The sequence below is a fragment of the Mauremys mutica genome, chromosome 6 (genome assembly GCF_020497125.1).
Source record: "Mauremys mutica isolate MM-2020 ecotype Southern chromosome 6, ASM2049712v1, whole genome shotgun sequence".
Taxonomy (NCBI): domain Eukaryota; kingdom Metazoa; phylum Chordata; order Testudines; family Geoemydidae; genus Mauremys; species Mauremys mutica.
Window position 1 is genome coordinate 128425416 of NC_059077.1, and position 19719 is coordinate 128445134.

Genomic DNA, 19719 nt, shown 5'->3' on the forward strand with positions numbered 1-19719 from the left:
GCATTTGAACCATTGCGTCAAACCCCTCCCCCATATTGGTGTATGCAAATAAGGGAACCCATATTTATGCACAAGTGTGTGGGTTTTCTGGTGCTGTAGATTTAGGTCCACTTATTTAGTTGCTTATATATGGACTATTGAAAACCAGTGGTTTTTCAGCCCTGGTTACCTGAGAAATGGCCAACTGGAATTTTAACCTCCCCCAAAAAATAAAATTTTGAATGACCACAAGCAATTTCAGCCAGAATGGGAGTAGTAACATATCTGATTCTGCACCATTGAAAGCAATGGAAGGGTTGCTATTTACTTAAATGGAATTGCGATCAAGTCTATAGTGCTTTTATATTCAATGCACTTCACAAATGTTAATCCTCACAACACCCCATCAGGTACTTGTATTTTTGCTGTACAAATAGGGAAGCTGAAGCAGCAACGTTAAGTGAATTACCTTGTCAGATGTGCAAAGTCTGTGTCAGATCTGGGATGAATTATTTACCCCCAGTCTTGTGCTTAAACTGTGCTTCTCTTCCATTTTTAAAGTTACTATAAGTGACTGAAATAGGAACTTGGCATGAAAGTGCCTCTACTAAAATTGGTCAAAAACAGGTAGCCTGGCTCTGAACTTCCCCAGAATTCCAGGGTGATCAGATCTGGAGTTTGAGGTGGGTTTTGAAAGAGAATTGACTTTACATTTTCTGTACTGTGACTTTATTTTTTTCATTATAGGGTCCTGATTCTTTTATTCACTTTAGTAAATGTGGTAAAATAGTAGTGTCAGAAATAATTATAGTAAGGTTAAAATAAGGGAAGGTTAAAAAAGGGAATCCACAGAGAGAAACATCATTGGGACCGCCCTTTGGGAAACTGATAAAGAGCTCAGTAATGGTTGACTGGAACTCTTGTAACTTGACTCTTTGCGTCTCAATTTCTCTTTCTATCTTTCCTTCTATTTTTGCCTTCCCTGAGCAGCATGTTCTTTGGTGTTGTAAGCCCAGCCTTCTAAGCCACAACTAGACTGCCTTCATTTATGCAGTGTTTCAGTAGCATATGAAAAATGGCAAATCTACACACTTGCTGCAGTCTTGGCGAAGCAAGATGCATACAGCCTGACTGTGAGAATAATATTCCTGCAGTCTACTTGAAATTGTCACAACAACCAGAACAGAAACAAACACTTGTAGTTAAGGAAAACACCTTGATTTATTTTTGCTAAGAATTACTGAGTTACTAAACGTCCCTTCTATACCGTGGACTCTTGTATTTATTATATGCATAAACGTTTAAAATCCAGGGCATTAACTATTGAATGTCATTCAACATTTCAGTTGTCATGAAGGCCTAAACTATTGTTAAATTATTAATATGGGCCCAGACTTTCAAAATAGGGACTAATATTAGACTCCTAAACCTATATTTAAGCACTGAATAAATGGCCTATTTTTTCAAATGCTCTGAAAAACAGCAGCTCCCAGTGAACTTGGTGTGAGCTGCTGGTCTATTTGGCACATTTGAAAAATAAGATGATTTATTCAGTTGTCTAAATATGGATTTAGGAGTCTAATATTAGCCCCTATTTTGAAAATCTTTGCCTAGGAGAGTAGTTTGTAGATTTTATTACACCCAAGAAGTTCTAGTTTTGTGTAATCGGTTGTAATACATTTGGATATAGGTAGCAAGTGCTCAATATGTTTTAGATCTTTATAACCTGGGCCAGAGATAGGAGGTGGCGTTTGATTAGTCACAGATGATGCATTCTTGGCCAGGATAATATAATATATCTTTTTCTCACTGCAGGCCAGAAGTACTACAACTTTCCATTGATGACTTAAAAGTTCAGATTCCAAAAAATCTGTCCCAATTTCTAGAGGAGATGTCACACTCTAGGTTTCTTGAATGTAGGTACAGAGAAGCTCGGGCATTCTTTCAGGTGAGTGGTAATCAGGTAGTATTTCCATTGAAATGTAAAGTAGATTTCCACTCCTAGGCCTCCATCCTGCAAACATTGAGGTATGTGTTTGACTTGACTACTCATAGGCTTAACATTAAACTCTTGCATAAGTGCAGCATTGGGGCCTTCGTTCTCAGAAAGTAAATAAACTATTTTTTTTTTACAATTGAGAGTATAACTAGAACTTCTTTCTCTGAATAACTAAAGATGTTTCATTTGTTTGGTTCTATTCTGGCTGCATTTGTCTCTGCATTTGAAATCATATGGAGAATAGATAAATGGTTATATATAGATATACACACACTTTAAGACCCCTCTACTCTGTCAGAGTTGTATAAAGCAGCCTTAGAGTAAACGAGAGTCCCAATTTTCTGGTAATTTTTTAATTTTGGTCACAGTAGGATTGACCATGCATTACAGCACATTTGTAGAGTTATGCTTAAATTTGAGAGTACATTCATTCAAAATCCCTTTTTTCAGGGGCTTGTAACTTTTGAAGTGATTGATTGGGTTGAATCTTTTTAGAGCTTGTTCAGAGTCAAGAAAAACTTTTTTTTTGATTTGGAAAGTTGATACCAGAGTTATCCCAGTATGGGATGGAGACCATTTGTTGTTAAGATGTTTTTTTGTGCTCTGATAACTTGAAAATGCACTGCTACTCTTAAATGACTGTGCCTCAACTGAAATTAGTGTAAACTTGTAACTTCACTACACAATTTTAACACTTGGTGGCACCAGACAAGTTGTAAAAAATGTGCTAAAAATAACCACAGTGAGCCCAATTCTGTCCCCAGTTGGTATCCATAAGAGTTTTGTAATTGACTTTAGGGAGAGCAGGATCAGGCTCAGTATGCATTATTGTTGAAAAGTTGTAAGCATTGTAAGCATTGCAGAGGTTTAATTTACATATTTTGTTTCTTTAATACATACATTCATCTTTTTGGTTTTGGTGTGGATCATTCCGGTAGTACGTTAATACTGACTTTTACAGTTTATGAGTTTGGAAAAAGTAACACAGAGGATGGTTTATTACAGGAGTTCTCAACCTTTTTCTCTCTGAGGCCCCCCTCAACATGCTACAAAAACTGCAGGGCCCCGTGGGAGTGGAGGGGCTTCGGGGCAGGGGCTTTGGGTATAGGCGTAGTTTGACTTCTATTTGCGGGGGGGAGAGGTGGGGCTTGAACAACCCCTGCATGGTAGGGTCCAGGGACTCACCTCAGCAGGCCACCCTCCTGTCTGGGTTGGGGGGGAGGGGGAGCGCGTGGCGTGCAAGCAAAAATTATAACCCAAAGGTGGGGAGCTTAGCTCAGAAAGTTTGAAAACAGCTTAGGGTGCAGGGAGGGTGTAGTTAGGGGCTGTTGTGCAGGGAAGGGATAGCTCAGCTTGCAGGGAGGGGATAGCTGGGGCTGTGTGCACACAGGGTGGCTATGGGTACAGGGATGGGGTGGCTAGGGGCTGTGTGCAGGCAGGGGGGTAACTCATGGTGCAGGGAGAGGAGTACTAGGGGCTGTGTGCTGTGAGGACTCCCCTGCGGTCCCTGTTCCACAAGGAGTCTGCCAGCCACAGAGCTGGATCTCCCCACCTGGGGGGACTCTTACCGACTGCCTCTGCCGGAGCAAATGGGGCTAGTAGCTGAGGAGCATCTTCAACCTAGGGCGCCAGCAGGAGAGGAAGGAACACTGCTGCTGCCTACTCCATGGCGCCAGCCAGAGCAGCAGCTGCCCCGCACTGCCCGGCTCCAGCTTCTGCCTCTGACCTGGCCAAGGGACAGGGAGAGGAGATTGAGGGGGGGGGACTGCCCCTGGGACTGCCGTAATCTAGTGCTGCAGTTTGGGGGGGTGGGAATGCCCTCCATGTCCCCAACTCTGCTCATAGGCTCAGGCTTCTGCCTCACAGGGAGCATCAGGGCTTGGAGCTCCAGGCTTCAGTCCCCTGGGGGGTGCCGGGGATCAGGCCTTCAGCCCTGTGGAGTGGGGGGGGGAGGGGGGGCGAAGGGAGGGAGGGAGGGTCAGGGATTGGGGCTTCAGCCCTATTCTGCTCGTCTTCAGCCCCGCAGGGTGCGCCGGGAATCAGGGCTTCAACCAACCCCTTTGAAAGGGCTCACAGACCCCCGGGGTTGGTTTATTGGATAGGCATTTAAATTTTACTTTTCTCATTTCACCGTTTGTATTGCCAAACAGCCACAAGATGGCGGTGTGGACAGTGGCCAGAGACTAATTACGGTCTTGAAAAAAATTGCCCTTTTTTTTTTTTTAACTAAGAACTTGAAAACGTTAAGGTGCATTTATGTCTGAAAGTAGTTTAATGTTCCTTAACCCTTTAGCTGTATCCTGATGATGCCTCTCTTGATGCAGTGGAGTTTAGGAAAAAAGCAAAAGCATTGCTGCATCTGGCTGCCCTGACATTAAATAACTTAGGAGTGAGGTTCTGGCTGAGCAGTGGAACATGCCTTGGTAAAGTATTTGAGCTTATATTGTATTGCTTTTCAAACCCATTGAAGCGCCTTTTGAAATCTGAAACATTTAATCCTGTTTAGTTCCAGTGCTGGTGGCTGAGATTGACAGCTGAATGCATCAGGTTAGTAGGGGGTATGTGATAGGTGTGTGAAGCAGTGCGTTAGCACAGTTAAAATAACGTCACTACTAAGTCAAAATGAGGAATCCAGAAATTACAATAAAATAAACAGTATTTGTTTTATTTCCAAGATCCCTTTCAGAAGCCACTTAGAGCCCAGCCATTTGAGATGCTGGACACGCTTCATATGAAATGTTGAGTGTTTTCATTTAAGTCAGTAGAACTTCAGTACATTGATCACCTCTCAGGAAACTCTCAGCAGCTTGCAGGGCCAGGTCACTTGAAAGAAAATGCAGAAGAATCTTGCTTCTCAGTTATCGTTTATTTTAGATGCAGATTTTTCTCCATCCCACACAAACTTGGTGTTCAGTGTGATAAATTATTTATAAGACTTCAGTATAGGGGGGACCATATGGTAACCTATTGACTGTACCAAGGTTGAAAGCAATATCCCAAATTCATTATGGGTGAAAGAGAATGTTAAATTCCAAAGTAGATTATAGCCATAGATTTAATAATTCTTGTTAGTATTTCATGAAATGTTAGGGTTTATTTTTTCCTTAAAATGGAGTATTATTTTTGTGATTTGCAGTTACGTACCATGTGGATTAAACAAAAGGGGGTGGAGGGAAGCATATCTGGTTTCTAGTCTCACCATTTCCCAGCAGCAGCATGTACGCAGTTTACATCCTAGAAATAACTAGTATTTGAAGTGAAGTAATCCATTTTTAAAAATAGAATTGTGACTCCATAAATATTAGATTAAACTTGGCATAAAGGGCTCAGATCAGGAATAGTTTTCTTTAAAAAATGTAAGTTAGAAAACATACTTTTAGAAGAGATTGAGGGACTGTTATTTAAGTGGTGATAGGTTCCTTCACAATCCTCACTTTTCCAGAGGAGACAGCTGGTCACAAGTGGAGTAGCTCCCTCTGCTGCTCCTCTTCCAATCCAGATGTCTCTGTAGGGGGCAGCTGAGTGGCTCCCCCCAAAGATATCTCAGCTAGTGGCACATGAAACTTCATTCTTACTTTGTTTCAGCTCTAGCTGTGTATTCACCATGTCTCTGAGTTCATGTTTTCTCCATTTTTTAGGCTGGTATAGACAGTGTAATATTATTCCCTATAGCAAAGACATGGATTTGGGGGTCTTCATACAAGACTATAAATCTGATATTATTCCAGCATTTCAGAAGGCAGGACTACCACTGAAGCACAAGTTTGGCAAGGTTAGTGAGTAACAAATCTGAACTGTGAACTTTACCTTCATTATAACATTTTTCTCAAGGTTCTGGTTGGCTGAAGGTGTTTAAAAACAGTTTTCATAAGAGAGGATCTTGTGGGCCTTGATCGTGCAAATGTTTGTGCACATTTAATTTACCCATGTGTAAACTCATTGATTTCATACACTTTCTTGGTTGGGGGAAATGTGTGTTTTGTACAACACCTTTCATAATGGCATCCTGATCCTGCCTCTGAATTCTACTCTGTATGTACTATTAAATTAAAGAGGTTTCTAGCTGTGTGTTAGTGTCACTAGAGAACCTTAAATATGAAGGTGGATTGATTTGGCCTACTTATAGGGATATCATTCTGCATAGACTTGTGCTTACAGCCAGCTGGAAGGGCTGCAAGAGAAGTGCCTCAGGGTGCCCATCAGTGACCCCCAGATGGTTCAAGAAATATCATTGTTAGACTCCAAAGAGTTAATGGCTACAGTGCAGGATCACAAGGGTGGAGTGAAGAGACAAAGTCACAGGTCTAGGACAGAGATGCGGAAGATCGTATTTTATCAGGAGCTATAGACAGCCCCTATGTCAGTGTGTGATCTCACAAACAGTCTTAGTTTAGTTTGGATTCAGGAGATTCATCATTAACTGGTGCTAATGGACATATGAAACGAAAAAGAAGGAATGTTAATAAGTAATTAATTGAGGTTATTCTGCTCTTTTATTGAGGTTATTCTGCTCTTTTATGTGACTCTCAAATTGGAGTCTGTTTTTTGCATTTTGTGTTCTAATAAAATACTCCTGCTCTGAGATCTGCTTAAAAAATGTGGTTACACTTGCATTGTTGCCAATATGTATACAGACTAGAGCTATGGAAACTGGTCTTCTATGATCTTAGAGAGCAGTTGTTTTCTTGGAGAGGGCTTGTTAAAGGGTTTCCTTGGTGACCAGATTCTTTTTTCTCTTTTTACCCTTCAAGTGTCCCCCACTGAGGGGGACACCCAAGATTGTAACAAGGCAATTACTCCCCTGTAACATGTCAGCACAAATAAATCACAACCGCTTGTTTTTTTCCTGATTGTTATATGAGGATATGAAGTGTATTTGTCTGTCTCACAGGTAGAAGACAGCTTGGAACTCTCCTTTCAGGGAGAAGATGATGTGAAACTTGATATTTTTTTCTTCTATGAAGACGATGACCATATATGGAATGGAGGAACTCAAGCCAAATCGGGCAAGAAATTTAAGTATGAATTCATTTCAAATCTATAGAAGGGAAAACTAGTTGAACAAATTGTTACAGCATCAAATGCTATTATTAAATACTATGTGTTACTGTAATGGCAATGTTTTAGAAATAGTAATTGCAACAGTTGGCATTTAGCTTTATCCTCCAAGCAAGAAGGTGCTTCAGGAAGAGAAGAATTTGTAGAGATTTTGCACAGCGAGGGCTGGAGAAATGGGAAGAGAAACAGTGACATTTAAGTGTCTCATCAAATTGGTGTTGTATTCAGCATTGTTGGCCTGCTCTTTGCAAATCTTCAGTAACCTTGGAATCCAATTGTTAAACAGATGTCATCTGGACTAAGACAAGCACTAGTTTAATAAAAAGGGGAATCGAGCTACAATTTTTTTTCTTTCAGGTGCTTGTTTTTATGTATTTTGTAGCACTGAGGGTTCAGTCATCTATTTGTGTGATTAGAGATTATGGCACGGGGGCTCACCAGTCCTTGCAAAATAACGCAACTCACTGAGATTCTGCAGTAATGGTCCACAGCAATACATTTCACAATAGCATTTCTGCAGTGATATGGACCATTACTCTTAAATGCCTTTGGTATTTTTTAAAGTATGTTCCTGTTATTAAAGTGGTTTAGGAAACATGGAACCCCATTTACAGTATCTTCCTCTTTTCTGTATCAAATATGCAGTTAAATGTAGATTTAAGCATGCAGGTTAAGTTCATGGAGGATAGGTCCATCAATAGCAGTTAGTGAGGAGAGTCAGGGAGGCAACCCAATGCTCTGAGTATCCCTAAACCTCTGACTGCCAGAAGCTGGGACTGAATGACAGGGGATGGATGACTCGATAATTGCCTTGTTCTATTCATTCCCTTTGAAGCATAAGGTGGTGTGGCCACTGTTGGGAACAGGATACTGGGCTAGATGGACCACTGGGCCTGACCCAGTATGGTCATTTTTATATTCTTAGGTAAACAGTTAGCCGAGCAAACTCAGCCTGGGTTCTGAGAGTTAGACGGGGTTCTTTCTTTCCATCTGATACCTCATCTCCAGTGATAAAGGTTGTGTGGGCCAAAGGTTGTGCCATACTTATGTTGTGACATCCAGTTCCTTGCCAAAAGAGCTGATATTCTCTTCCAAAATTATGTGTGCACCAGTCATTATGGGCATGAAAGCAGCGTTTTTTCTCCCTGCACAAAGCAGAATGCCTCCCATGTGTGAGAATGGATGTTGGCTTTGAATTCATGCTCCAGTGTTGTGCCCAAGATACTGCACTCTTGGATGTGGTACTGATGTTCCAGCTTTCACAGATTAAGACAAAAATATGATTGTTCTAATCCTTTTCTTTTTAAGTGGTATTGGAGGGAGGCTGGTGTGGAAGTTTGGTCTGTGATAGTCGGGTGTGGTTAGAAAGTAGTCAATATAATGGAAACTTGAAATCCTAAAGAGGTGCTTTCTAGGTATAGTAAACTATATCTAATATATATCAAAAAGGAGCATGGAAATTAGTCCTCTTGAGGTAAGTCTACAATAAGAAATTAGGTCGATTTAATAGAAGTCGATTTTTTAGAAATCAATTTGATACAGTCGATTGTGTGTGTCCCCACTAAGCGCATTAAGTCGGCGGTGTGCATCCACAGTACCGAGGCGAGCGTCGACTTCTGGAGCGTTGCACTGTGGTAGCTATCCCACAGTTGCCGCAGTCTCCACCACCCATTGGAATTCTGGGTTGAGCTCCCAATGCCTGATGGGGCAAAAACATTGTCGCGGGTGGTTCTGGGTACATGTCGTCAGGCCCCCCCTCCCTCCGTTAGAACAACAGAAAAAAATAGTTTCTCGCCTTTTTTCCTGGGTTTCCCATGCAGACGGCATACCACGGCAAGCATGGAGCTCGCTCAGCTCACTGTCACCATGTGTCTCCTGGGTGCTGCTGGCAGACGCGGTTAGGGTGACCAGACAGCCCGATAAAATCAGAGCTGTCTCGATATTTAGGCAATTTGTCCCAATATTTCGCACTCCATTTTGTTTTTTTTCCCTCCGCCAGCAGCCCCCTCAATGTGTCCCAATATTTTCTTCCTCTCATCTGGTCACCCTAGATGCGGTACTGCAGTGCTACACAGCAGCATCCCCTTGCCTTGCCTTGCCTTGCCTTGTGGATGGCAGATGGTGCAATACGACTGCTAACCGTCGTCGTTGTCCCGTGGGTGCTCCTGGCCAACCAGGCAGACATGGGTGCTTCTGGCCAGCCTCGGTCAGGGGCAGCTCCAGGCACCAGCACGCCAAGCTTGTGCCTGGGGCGGCAAGCCACGGGGGGTGCTCTGCTGGTCGCCGCGAGGGCGGCAGGCAGGTTGCCTTCGGCGGCTTGCCTGTGGAGGGTCCGCTGGTCCCGCGGCTTCAGCGGACCTCCCGCAGGCATGCCGTGGGACCGGGGACCTCCGGTAGGCAAGCCGCCGAAGGCAGCCTGCCTGCCCTGCTTGGGGCAGCAAAATACCTAGAGCCGCCCCTGGCCTCAGTGAGGTTGGTCGGGGGAGCCTGGACAAAAATGGGAATGACTCCAGGTCATTCTCTTCTTTAAGTTTCATCTAATGGAGATTCAGTCCTGCCTGGAATATCATGCCAGCTGGAGGCTTCTGCCTCAGGCTGCTCTCCCAGTCGGCAGCACCGCGCAGTCGCACCTACCCCGGCCTACCCCTTGCTCCCGTGGCTCATGAAGCCTGGACTGTAGTAAGGAGCTGTTCAGCTATAGGCTGAGCAAGTGCAGAATGGTGGTAGAATGTGCATTTGAACGTTTAAAAGCGCGCTGGTGCAGTAGACCTCAGCTAAACCAATATTCCCATTGTTATTACTGCTTGTTGTGTGCTCCACAATCTCTGTGAGAGTAAGGGAGAGACATTTATAGCAGGGTGGGAGGTTGAGGCAAATCACCTGGCTGCTGATTACGCACAGCCAGACACCAGGGCGGTTAGAAGAGCACAGCAGGGCACTCTGTGCATCAGAGAAGCTTTGAAAACCAGTTTCATGACTGGCCAGACTACGGTGTGAAAGTTCTGTTTGTTTCTCCTTGATGAAAACCTGCCCCCCCTTGATTCACTCTACTTCCCTGTAAGCCAACCGCCCTCCCCTCCCCCCCTTTGATCTCTGCTTGCACAGGCAATAAAATCATTGTTTCAAATTCCTGCATTCTTTATTAATTCGTCACACAAATGAAGGGATAACTGCCAAGGTAGCCCAGGAGGGGTGAGGGAGGAGGGAAGCACAAGGGTGGGGTTGTTGTAGGGGCAACCTCTAGAATGGCATGCAGCTCATCATAGAAGTGGCATGTCTGGGGCTCTGACACAGAGAGGCCATTTGCCTCTTTGGTAGCCTTGCCTGAGCTCCTTAAGTTTCACGTGACACTGCTGCGGCTCCCTGTTATAACCTCTGTCCTTCATGCCCTTGGAGATTTTTTCAAATATTCCGGCATTTCATCTTTTGGAATGGAGTTCAGATAGCACAGATTCGTCTCCCCATGCAGCAGTCAGATGCAGTACCTCTCGTTCGGTCTATGCTGGAGCTTTTTTTCAGTTCTGGGACTCTATGGTCACCTGTGCTGATCAGCTCGCCACACTGGCCAAACAGGAAATGAAATTCAAAAGTTCACAGGGCTTTTCCTGTCTACCTGGCCAGTGCATCTGAGTTGAGAGTGCTGTCCAGAGAAGTCACAATGGAGCACTCTGGGATAGTTCCTGGAGGCCAATACCATCGAATTGCGTCCACACTACCCCAAATTCAACCCAGCAAGGTCGATTTCAGCGCTAATCCCCTCATCGGGGAGGACTACAGAAATCAATTTTAAGAGCCCTTTAAGTCGACAAAAATGGCTTCATCGTGTGGACGGGTGCAGGCTTAAATTGATCTAACGCTGCTAAATTCGACCTAAACTCGTAGTGTAGACCAGGGCTTGATCAGTAACAGAATGTACCTGTTTAGAATGTCTTAACCTAGCTTCCATTGTATTAAATACTTTCTTAAAAAGAGAGATACTAGGAGAGATTATTTTTTTTAACAGTTAAACCTTATTATTAATCACTCTTGACTTTAAAGGTTGTGATACCCACCACCATTAGGTGCTTTCACTTCATTCTTTCAAAATGATTGTGGAACATGGGAGGAAATGGGGTTGGTTAACCAAGACAGACGTTACTCTGTTTAAGTCATGCTAGAATCTAATTCTTCAGCTTGGAGTGAGTTTCTAAGAATTGTTATCACCTTAAAAACAGAGCTTCCTACTGTACGGAGCTGCAGATGGGAGAGTTTCTAAACATCAAAGTGACAACTATAGAGTTTAGAAGCTATAGAGTTACTGCTGCAGAAATTAGAAGCTCTATCATAAGTACATACGGAGCTCATATTAACTTTTTATATTCTCGTATCTCTAAGTGACCTCGACTAGGTCTGAGCCCCTGGAACTGTATGGACATACAATAAATGATCTCTGGATTGACTGTTCTTCAAGAATAAGTGGTGATAATACAGTAGAACCTCAGACTTACGGACACTTTGGGAATGGAGGTTGTCTGTAACTCTGAAATGTTCGTAACTCTGAACAAAGCACAGTTCAGGCTCCAAATCCAACAGCTGGCACTCCAAGCAGCAGCTGAGCTCCCTACTCAGGCCCGGCATGAGTTTGCAAGCTTGTCCCCTTTGGCCAAGGGTGTGTGTGTGTGAAAGAAAACAGCATGTCCCCCTCCCGGCTGGGGGTAGAGGTAAAAACAGCTTGTCCCCTCCTGGCAGGGAAGGGAAGGGAAGGAGGGGAGAAAGCTGCGCAGACCCCAGCATTGCTCCTGCTCTGCAGACTACAGCTGCTTTGGGCTGGCAGCCCCAATGTCTTGCTGTAAGTGGCTGCCCTGAAGGTGGGGGTGGGGTGAGGACAAGCAGCCCAGATGTGCCTACCTTTAAGATGCAATACAGGCACAGTACAGTACTTGCTTTTTTTTTTCCTTCTCCCCAACCCCCCCTTCTGCTGCTGCCTGATTGGTTACTTCCGGTTTCACATGGTGTCCAATTGGCTCGTCAGTCCATAACTCTGGTGTTCATATCTTTGAGGTTCTACTGTACCAGAATTTCTATGCTTGGGAGTGAATGCTGCAGAATTTAGAAGCTCTGAAGTTACTGTGGTGTAGCAACAACTTAATATCTCACAGTAGAAACAATAAGATCTATTAGATTTAAATCAACCAACTAAACAAACAAATCACCTTGGGAAATAAACTTAGCAATAGGGTCAGTAGTATTAGTATAGGAACACTATGAATTTCCTCATTTTCACACATTAATTTAGTAAAATTTTATTGGAATAATGATAGTTGTATAATTATTTACAACTAAGTATTTTAACAACATTTTTGCCTCTGAATTGTAAGGACAGTGCAGCTGGTTGAGCAGCAGTGACTTTTATACTGACATTTGAGAGGCTGTTAATTTGACATCATAGGAGTGTTGTGCCTTAACTAGTGTGTAGTAAGGTTGTTGCAGACTTCTGTTACGGAACTGTTATCAGATAGTGTCATTTTTACCAGGGCTTTGGAGCAGAGCCCGGAGCTGGAGCAGTAGGTTTTTGCCCAGAGCTGGAGTGGACCAATTCAAAAATTTGATTGCTCCAAATTCCTGATTTTTACCACACAGACTAAATGCCCAGTGTAGAATGCTCACCAGTTATTTACATCATACTAGAAGTGATCTTAATGCTTTACAGTCATGAATAAAAGCAGGGTCCCTACTCCAAGAAATGTATAATTTGAATAACCAAAATATAGATGAAGGATGTGGGAAAGGAAAGTATCTGAGCAGTTATGTTTGGCCCATGTTGCTTAAATTTTTTAGAATTGTATCTATTTTTCTTGTAGTCATATTTTGTTCTTGTGGAGATGGTTTCCTAACTTCCACAAGAGATGCCTTGAATAGACACTTTTGTGAGTATGGCCCCAGTCCTGCAAACACATATATTGTGATTCATTTTATGCACGGGATACTCCTGGGGGAATTCTGCACCAAAAAATTAAACATTCTGAAAGATTCTGCATATTTTATTTGTCAAAATAACACAATATAATCACACCAGTTTCAATTATTTTGGTAATTTATTTCAAAATACCTGTCAGCAAGTATGTCTGTAACAGTATAGAAAACAAAAAGATCAGGAAATGTTTTTTGACAAATAGATTCCTCACTAGGCATATTAATACAGATTTCTGAATAATTTATTTAAACAACAGAACCATATTTCCTGCACCCCTCAAAAGCAGTGCAAAGGGTTAGAAGAGTCAGTGTGGGAGAGGGAAGTAATTGCTGAGAAGAAGCCTGGGTATGAACTTGTAGGGTTGCTGGGTATGGGTGGGGAAAGTATGGAACGGGTGTTTTGGGGGAGTGGGTAAGGATCCCCCATGCAGACCCTGGCTGACCCCTAGCCTCTCCCATTCAGTCAGGCACATCTGCGCCTCTCCCCATGTGTCCCTGCACTCCCTTCCCCTGTCCCCATGTGTCTCTGTGCCCCTACTCAGTGAGCCTCCTGTCCCCATGTGGCCTTACACCCTTCCCCCCATCCCAGTGTGTCCCTGCACCCCTCAGCCAGCCCCCTCCCCTCATCTCCGTGTGTCCCTGCCCCACTCAGCCATAGCCCTTCCCTCCCTGTAGCTCTGCACCCCCTCCCTCTCTGCCCATGTGGCCCTGCGCCTCCACTCCACTCAGCCCCTGGTCCAGTCTGTCCTCCTCCAATAGCCTTTATGGGCCCTTGTATAGCCCCCCCCAGCAGCCCCACGCTGTCTGTCTCCCCATAGCCCCTGTCTCCTGGCCCGACAAGTGCTCTGAAGAAGGCACTGCAGCCTCTTTCTCTTCCCTATCCTAGCTTGGGCTGGCCGGGAACAGCTGTTGTGTTCTGATGCTGCAGCGCCCTCTGGTGGGCATAAGACGGATCTGCAGCAACTCTTCAGCAGAAGCTTTTTTCTGCAAAAAAATAAAAAATATATATATGCGCGCGGCACATGTGCTGCTCCTGGGGTTGCTTGACTACTATTTGTCCAGGTCAGCTTGTAGGGTTACACTCTAACCCGAAGTAACTTGTCCTGGGTTTGTATCACAAGTCAGTGACAAAGTTGGAAGTAGATCCTAAGCTCCCTGTCCTGTATCTTCTCCATTGGATCACCTGGGCATTGCTGGTATGTCTCATTCTACCACAGGTGTGAGAAGAGGGAGGGGCATTCTGCCTAGGTCTGGCAACTCGTATTACTTCAATGCCCCATGGCAGGTTTGGTTTTCTTTGTGATTTATATTTTTAAGGGCATCGCATCTGCAGCGAAGCTATCAGGGAGAGCGTATTGAGCATGTAGCCATAATAAAACTCCATCTTCAAAGCACTTCACAGCCATTAACTAGTTAATCCTCACTACATCCCTGTAAGGTAAATAAGTATTACCCCTATTTCACAGATAGGAAACAAAAGTGGCGAGGTTAAGTGACTCGCCCAAAGTCATGCAGCAAATCATGGGCAGGGAAAGAATTGAAATGCAGATGTCCCTGACTCTGTCTTATGCTCTGGCCACAGTACACAATCTGTACTCCTTCATAATTTTCAAAATCAAATGGTGTAGTGGCTGCCAAGGTTTTGTTTACTGAATATCATACCTATCTTTGAGTCTTAACTATTGTGTTCTCTTATTGTAACATAGGTACCTGTTTCCCAAGTTTACACTGTGTTGGACTGAGTTTGTAGAACTCAAGGTACATGTGCCTTGTGAAACCCTCCAATATGTCGAAGCCAACTACGGCAAGGACTGGAAGGTACCTGTGAAGGTGTGGGACTGGAAAAACTCTCCATCCAATGTGCAGTACAACGGGATGTGGCCTGTTGATGAATGGGATGATGTCATTCAAGTCTACTGATCACATGGATGTAACCAGGATTTGTTTGGTACCATCGGACCTATCCATGCTTAATTTCCCTCACCCCAAGATGTCGAGATCAGTTTTCTGATCAGTTTTCATCCATTTCCTAAGGAGAGCTTGAATCTTTATTGGCATAATAGGTGGTATGTGTACTTCTCGCAACACTTGTATCTGGCAGTCTCTGTGACAGCTAAAGGAAGAGAATGAAGGTAGTATGTGTGAACTGAGATGACTAGCTGAGAGGAAAGAGGTACAAAAGGAATATAAGAAAGATTGAAGTGGGAATATAGATAGGAAAAAATTAAACTTGAACCCAGACCAAATGGCTCAGCATGCTTTGTCTCATGGGGGGAAATTCAGCACTGAAATACTAGAGTGGTGGGCACCATAGAAATACCTTACACAGATAGATAAATTGATCTAAAGCATCCCCTAGCGGTTGTGGCAGTCAGTCTGACTTCAGAGGTCGCTGGAATGTTGTCCAGTTACTCAGAGCAGGAGTGACTGCTTTGTGAAGGGGCACAACTAAGATAGTGAGGGATACAAAGGTAGCTCTGGATGAAAAGGTGGGGTAAGACACTGACGAGTCCTATCCACATCAGATGAGGTGTGGGCTTTCCTAATATCATGCCCTTGGGAAAACCTGAGCTTGGGATTCAGTTAACAAAAGTAGAGACATTTTCTATTAACCACTTTATGTAGCTATGTCAGGGAATGCTATCTACTGTTTATTTTTTAACATGGAGCCATATGCTACAGGGGGACACTTCGTATAAAAGGAGAGTCCAGAATTCTGGTCTTTGATGCTCTAAACCATGGGTCTCAAGTAACCTGGGAGTTGTAAACAGATTTTATAGGGTCATAATCACCCTCCCTTTCTTTAGAGTTAGATAGGAGTGGAGTCCTGAAACTTCTTTATTGTTGTAACCTGGGGTCATGGTATGGAGGAGGTTGAGAATCACTATCCTCATGTTTTGAGTGTAAACCCCAGGCTGTTAATTTGTATAAAGCTGCCAACTCCTCCCTCAGATTTACAACAGTGTACTCTAAAGGCTACTGCTGGTGTGTCACTGGATTGAAAAATCTCACAACTGTATCTTCTCTCATTGCTACTTGCATTTTTAGTCAGTACAGTAAACTTTCTTGTATTTCGTTTTCGGGAGGGATTGCTGAATAATAGCTTCTGTCTGAACCTGTGCTTGAATCCATTTAGCGAGATGGATCTCGAGTATTCCCAAAGTGAAGTCAGTGAAGCTAAGTGACCCTGATTTGTTCAGTTCTTTCTCAGTGGGCAAGTCAAGAGTTCTGGGGTTGTTAATGAAATATGAATACCAAATGTACTGGCACTAACCCTGGAGCACTCATGGTGCCAATGTCAAGGAGTTAAGCAGTGTTGATGCTTTCATATCTGTGTATAATAAGGCTGTAGTCCAGATTTCTTTCCTGGAGTATGATGGTTATCTACAAGTCACAGTTTTTTTTGTCAGTTACTGGCACTAGGACAAATCTTTGTTTTGTATTCAGTTGATACATAAATACTGAATTTTCCAGGTATTTGTATCCAAGTTAATACAGTTTTGAGTAGCTAACACAGCTGAATCTGAGTGACTGTTTTACTGCTGTATCATTCCAGGTGCACTCTGGGGCTTCGCTGGTATTTACAGAGTGCACGACACACTTCATTCCTGCCAACCCTCCTAGTTCCAGAACTCTCCTGCCACTGAATACTGCAGTAAATAATTCAGAATTTGGCAAGTACTTTAAAAAATGGATTTGTCACATCCTTAATTACTACTGGCTTTTTAAACACTACAAAAACGTTGGTGTTTTTTGACAAATTGGGGAGGGGAAGAGGTTAAATCCTAGTAATGTTTTTACTTGATGAGATGAGGCACTGAGTCTGGGAAGGGATGAGTTTTCATGTGGTACTTTTTGCATTCTTTTTTGTTGTTGTTGCGTATGGCCTAAAGCTAATCTCCTTTTGATGGTTTTATTATTCAGAGCTCTGTGTTAAGCAGCACTATGCTATTAAATAAGGTACCGTTGCTCTCTGTTTTTGGAATGGAAAGATAAGATAGTGTCAGGATAGAAAATGTGCAATCCTGTCACAGGTTTGTGATTTTATATTTGTAAGTGGAAAGGCTAGTAGCAAAAACAAAAATGCTCATCCCCTAAGCAGAATAGAATGTTTTAAATATCTGACTGCAATACTGTATATGTGTGTGTGTGTTTAACTTATTGTCCAGGCTGTTAAAATCTTCAGAAGAAATGTATTATTTAACACTGACTACGGCCATGTCTACACTACCACTTATGTCGACAAAACTTATGTTGCTCAGGGTGTGAAAAAAATACCCCTAGAAGCAACAGAAGTTTCACTGGCCTAAGTGCCAGTGTGCACAGCGCTGTATTGGCGGAGAGCTTTTCCCGATGACATTGCTACTGCCGCTTGTTGATATAGTTTTAGTATGTCTCTGGGAGAGCAGCTACTCCAGCACTCTGACAGTGGTGCAGCTGCATCGGCACAGCTGTGCTGCTCTAAGCTCGCTAGCGTAGACAAGGCCTGAATGAATGAGTTTAATTTTCCACTCAATCTGCTAATGGTACAATTATGTTTTGTTATCTAGGGCAGCATTTTTAACATACTGTTCAGTGTTACTGTGGAATAATTTGAAGAGGAATGTTTTTGATCTTTGTTTTTCTAAACTGTTTATTGAGGGGTTGGACTAGATGACCTCCTGAGTTCCCTTCCAACCCTGAGATTCTATGATTCTATGACCATGTTTACCTGAAGCTTTTATTTTAATAAACTCTATGAAAACAATGTTGTTGTTTGTATAGAATACTAGAACTGATTTACTGTATCTGAGAAATAGGTGACATTATTATTATTGGATTAGATTCTCCCTTTGCTTACACTGGTACAATCCCACTGACTTCACTATGGTTGCACAGGTGTAAGTGAGGGAAAAATTTGTGCCACCTTACCCAGCTCCTGCTGCAAACCTTTCTGACATTCCCTGATTTATTTACCCACTCTTGTCACTTACCTGCATCCCTTTCTTTATGTAGTTGTTATGCCCACGTGAGAGTGCAGAAGGGCAATAGCAAGAGTAAGCTCACATTTGTCAGAAATTTAGTAGCTTTTTAGCAATATCTACACACTTTGCTCCACCTATAGAACTCTCCTGGTCTGCTTTCTTTACTTGTGAGCCTATTTTTTTCTTCCAGCAATATAAAATCTAAACTTATTACAACAAATGCCACATGGTGAAACAACATAAGGAAAGAGGCAGAAGATTCTGGAAGAACCATGGGCAAAACCAGAAGCAGCAAACAAATATACCAGGGCAGGTTTGAACCCAGGATGTAGTTGCATCCATTTTTCAGAATATTTCTAGGGGTCCTCTTTGAGAAATAGCTTATTGCAGCTTCCCCTTCAGAAAATGGTTCCTCTGATGATAGATCAGATCATGTCTTCAACAGACACACAGTAAGATAGAAAAGTAGAAAATTAATGGTACATTATACTCAAACTGGAATCATTTCCTGCTGCCTTATCCTGTTATGCATCTGGCTTACCCTGTCATGCTGGAGATGATTTGTACCTGTGCTCAGATCACCCCATGCAGTGTGTTGCTCTTGCTGTCGCTTAAGCTTGACAGCCAGAGCCAGCGTGACAAAATTAATTCCTTGAGACTGGAAGTCACATTTTCTGATGTTAGTGATCTATGCAAACGCCAAATGCAGATCTTGGACTATTGTAATAGTATTTTTCATCACTACTAAGTAAATGGCAGACTTAAAAATCTCCATTTATTCTGTTATGAAGCACTGAATTGTGGGGGAGGCACACACAATCTAATCCCAGATGCATTTTTGACTCTGCAGATTTGTTCTCGCTAACTAAAAAAACCCACCTTATTTTTTAAAATGAAAATTTTTGTAGGCTCCATGGTGTGGTTCTGATCTCACTGCAACAGTGTGAGTGCTTAATCCTGCAAGGTGCCAAGTACTCTGGCCCCAATCCTGCAAAGCATTTAGGCACAGCTTAACTTTAAGTATATGAATAGTCCTGTTGAAGATGTAGCCTGGTGGGATTCTTGGACAAGAAACGGGTGGGTTGGGTTTTTTTGGTTGACTGTGCAAGATCATCCATCGTGAGATCTCACACCAGTCTGTGCTAATTAAAAGTCATTAGTGGATTACTGATATTGGGTTGAAAATATAAATAAAAAGGGATATAGAAATAATGTGCAGAAGTTGATAAATACAAGGAAAATCACTTTATCTTTTAAAATATTTAAGTAAATTTAACTGTTGCACCTGTTAATATCAATGGATATATATCTACAGGATGGGTCTAGTATTGATAACAGGATGTATGTCTCAGCTCTAACTTCAAGGAGGCTACTCATGTGAGTAAAGTGAAACGTTCTGAGCCTTAATCAGTGGGCGGGGCATTCACACAGGCCAGGGCTTTATAAAGCCGCGCACAAGTGACCAGAGAGCTTTGTGAACGGGCTGCTAACAGGGAGTTTCGCAAGGGAGTTCTCCAGGTGAAGGAGGAGCAAATACAGCATCTGTGGGGTAAGTGACTGTCTGTAGTGTGTGTTTGTGTTTGGGAGTTACTTGCTGTGTGCTGAGCTTGTGTTTGTCAGTCTGTTTGGTTTGTTGGTTATTTGAAGGACCCTGTGCTGTGGCTGGCAGTTGGAGGCTGTGAGCTTCAAAGGAAGGTTTGAAAGCTAGAAGCCTCTGGTAATTGGCTGAGCCTTAATCAGTGGGCGGGGCATTCACACAGGCCAGGG

At 43.0% G+C, this 19719-nt stretch overlaps 1 protein-coding gene across 5 annotated transcripts in view; it reads left to right on the top strand.

The window, feature by feature from the left end:
- The window catches only part of FKTN (fukutin), a 60311-nt gene that overhangs the window by 18496 nt on the left and 22096 nt on the right, over window positions 1-19719 (top strand). For 2 of the 5 annotated variants that reach the window (XM_045020609.1, XM_045020610.1), the window contains exons 6-10: window positions 1795-1927; window positions 4272-4401; window positions 5617-5750; window positions 6870-6997; window positions 14695-17728. In XM_045020609.1, the coding sequence (XP_044876544.1) occupies window positions 1795-1927; window positions 4272-4401; window positions 5617-5750; window positions 6870-6997; window positions 14695-14908 (739 nt within the window). In that variant the 3' untranslated portion in view covers window positions 14909-17728. Of the gene's footprint in view, window positions 1-1794; window positions 1928-4271; window positions 4402-5616; window positions 5751-6869; window positions 6998-14305; window positions 17729-19719 lie in introns of those variants that run through there. The other 3 variants (XM_045020612.1, XM_045020611.1, XM_045020613.1) reach the window with 3 other exon arrangements.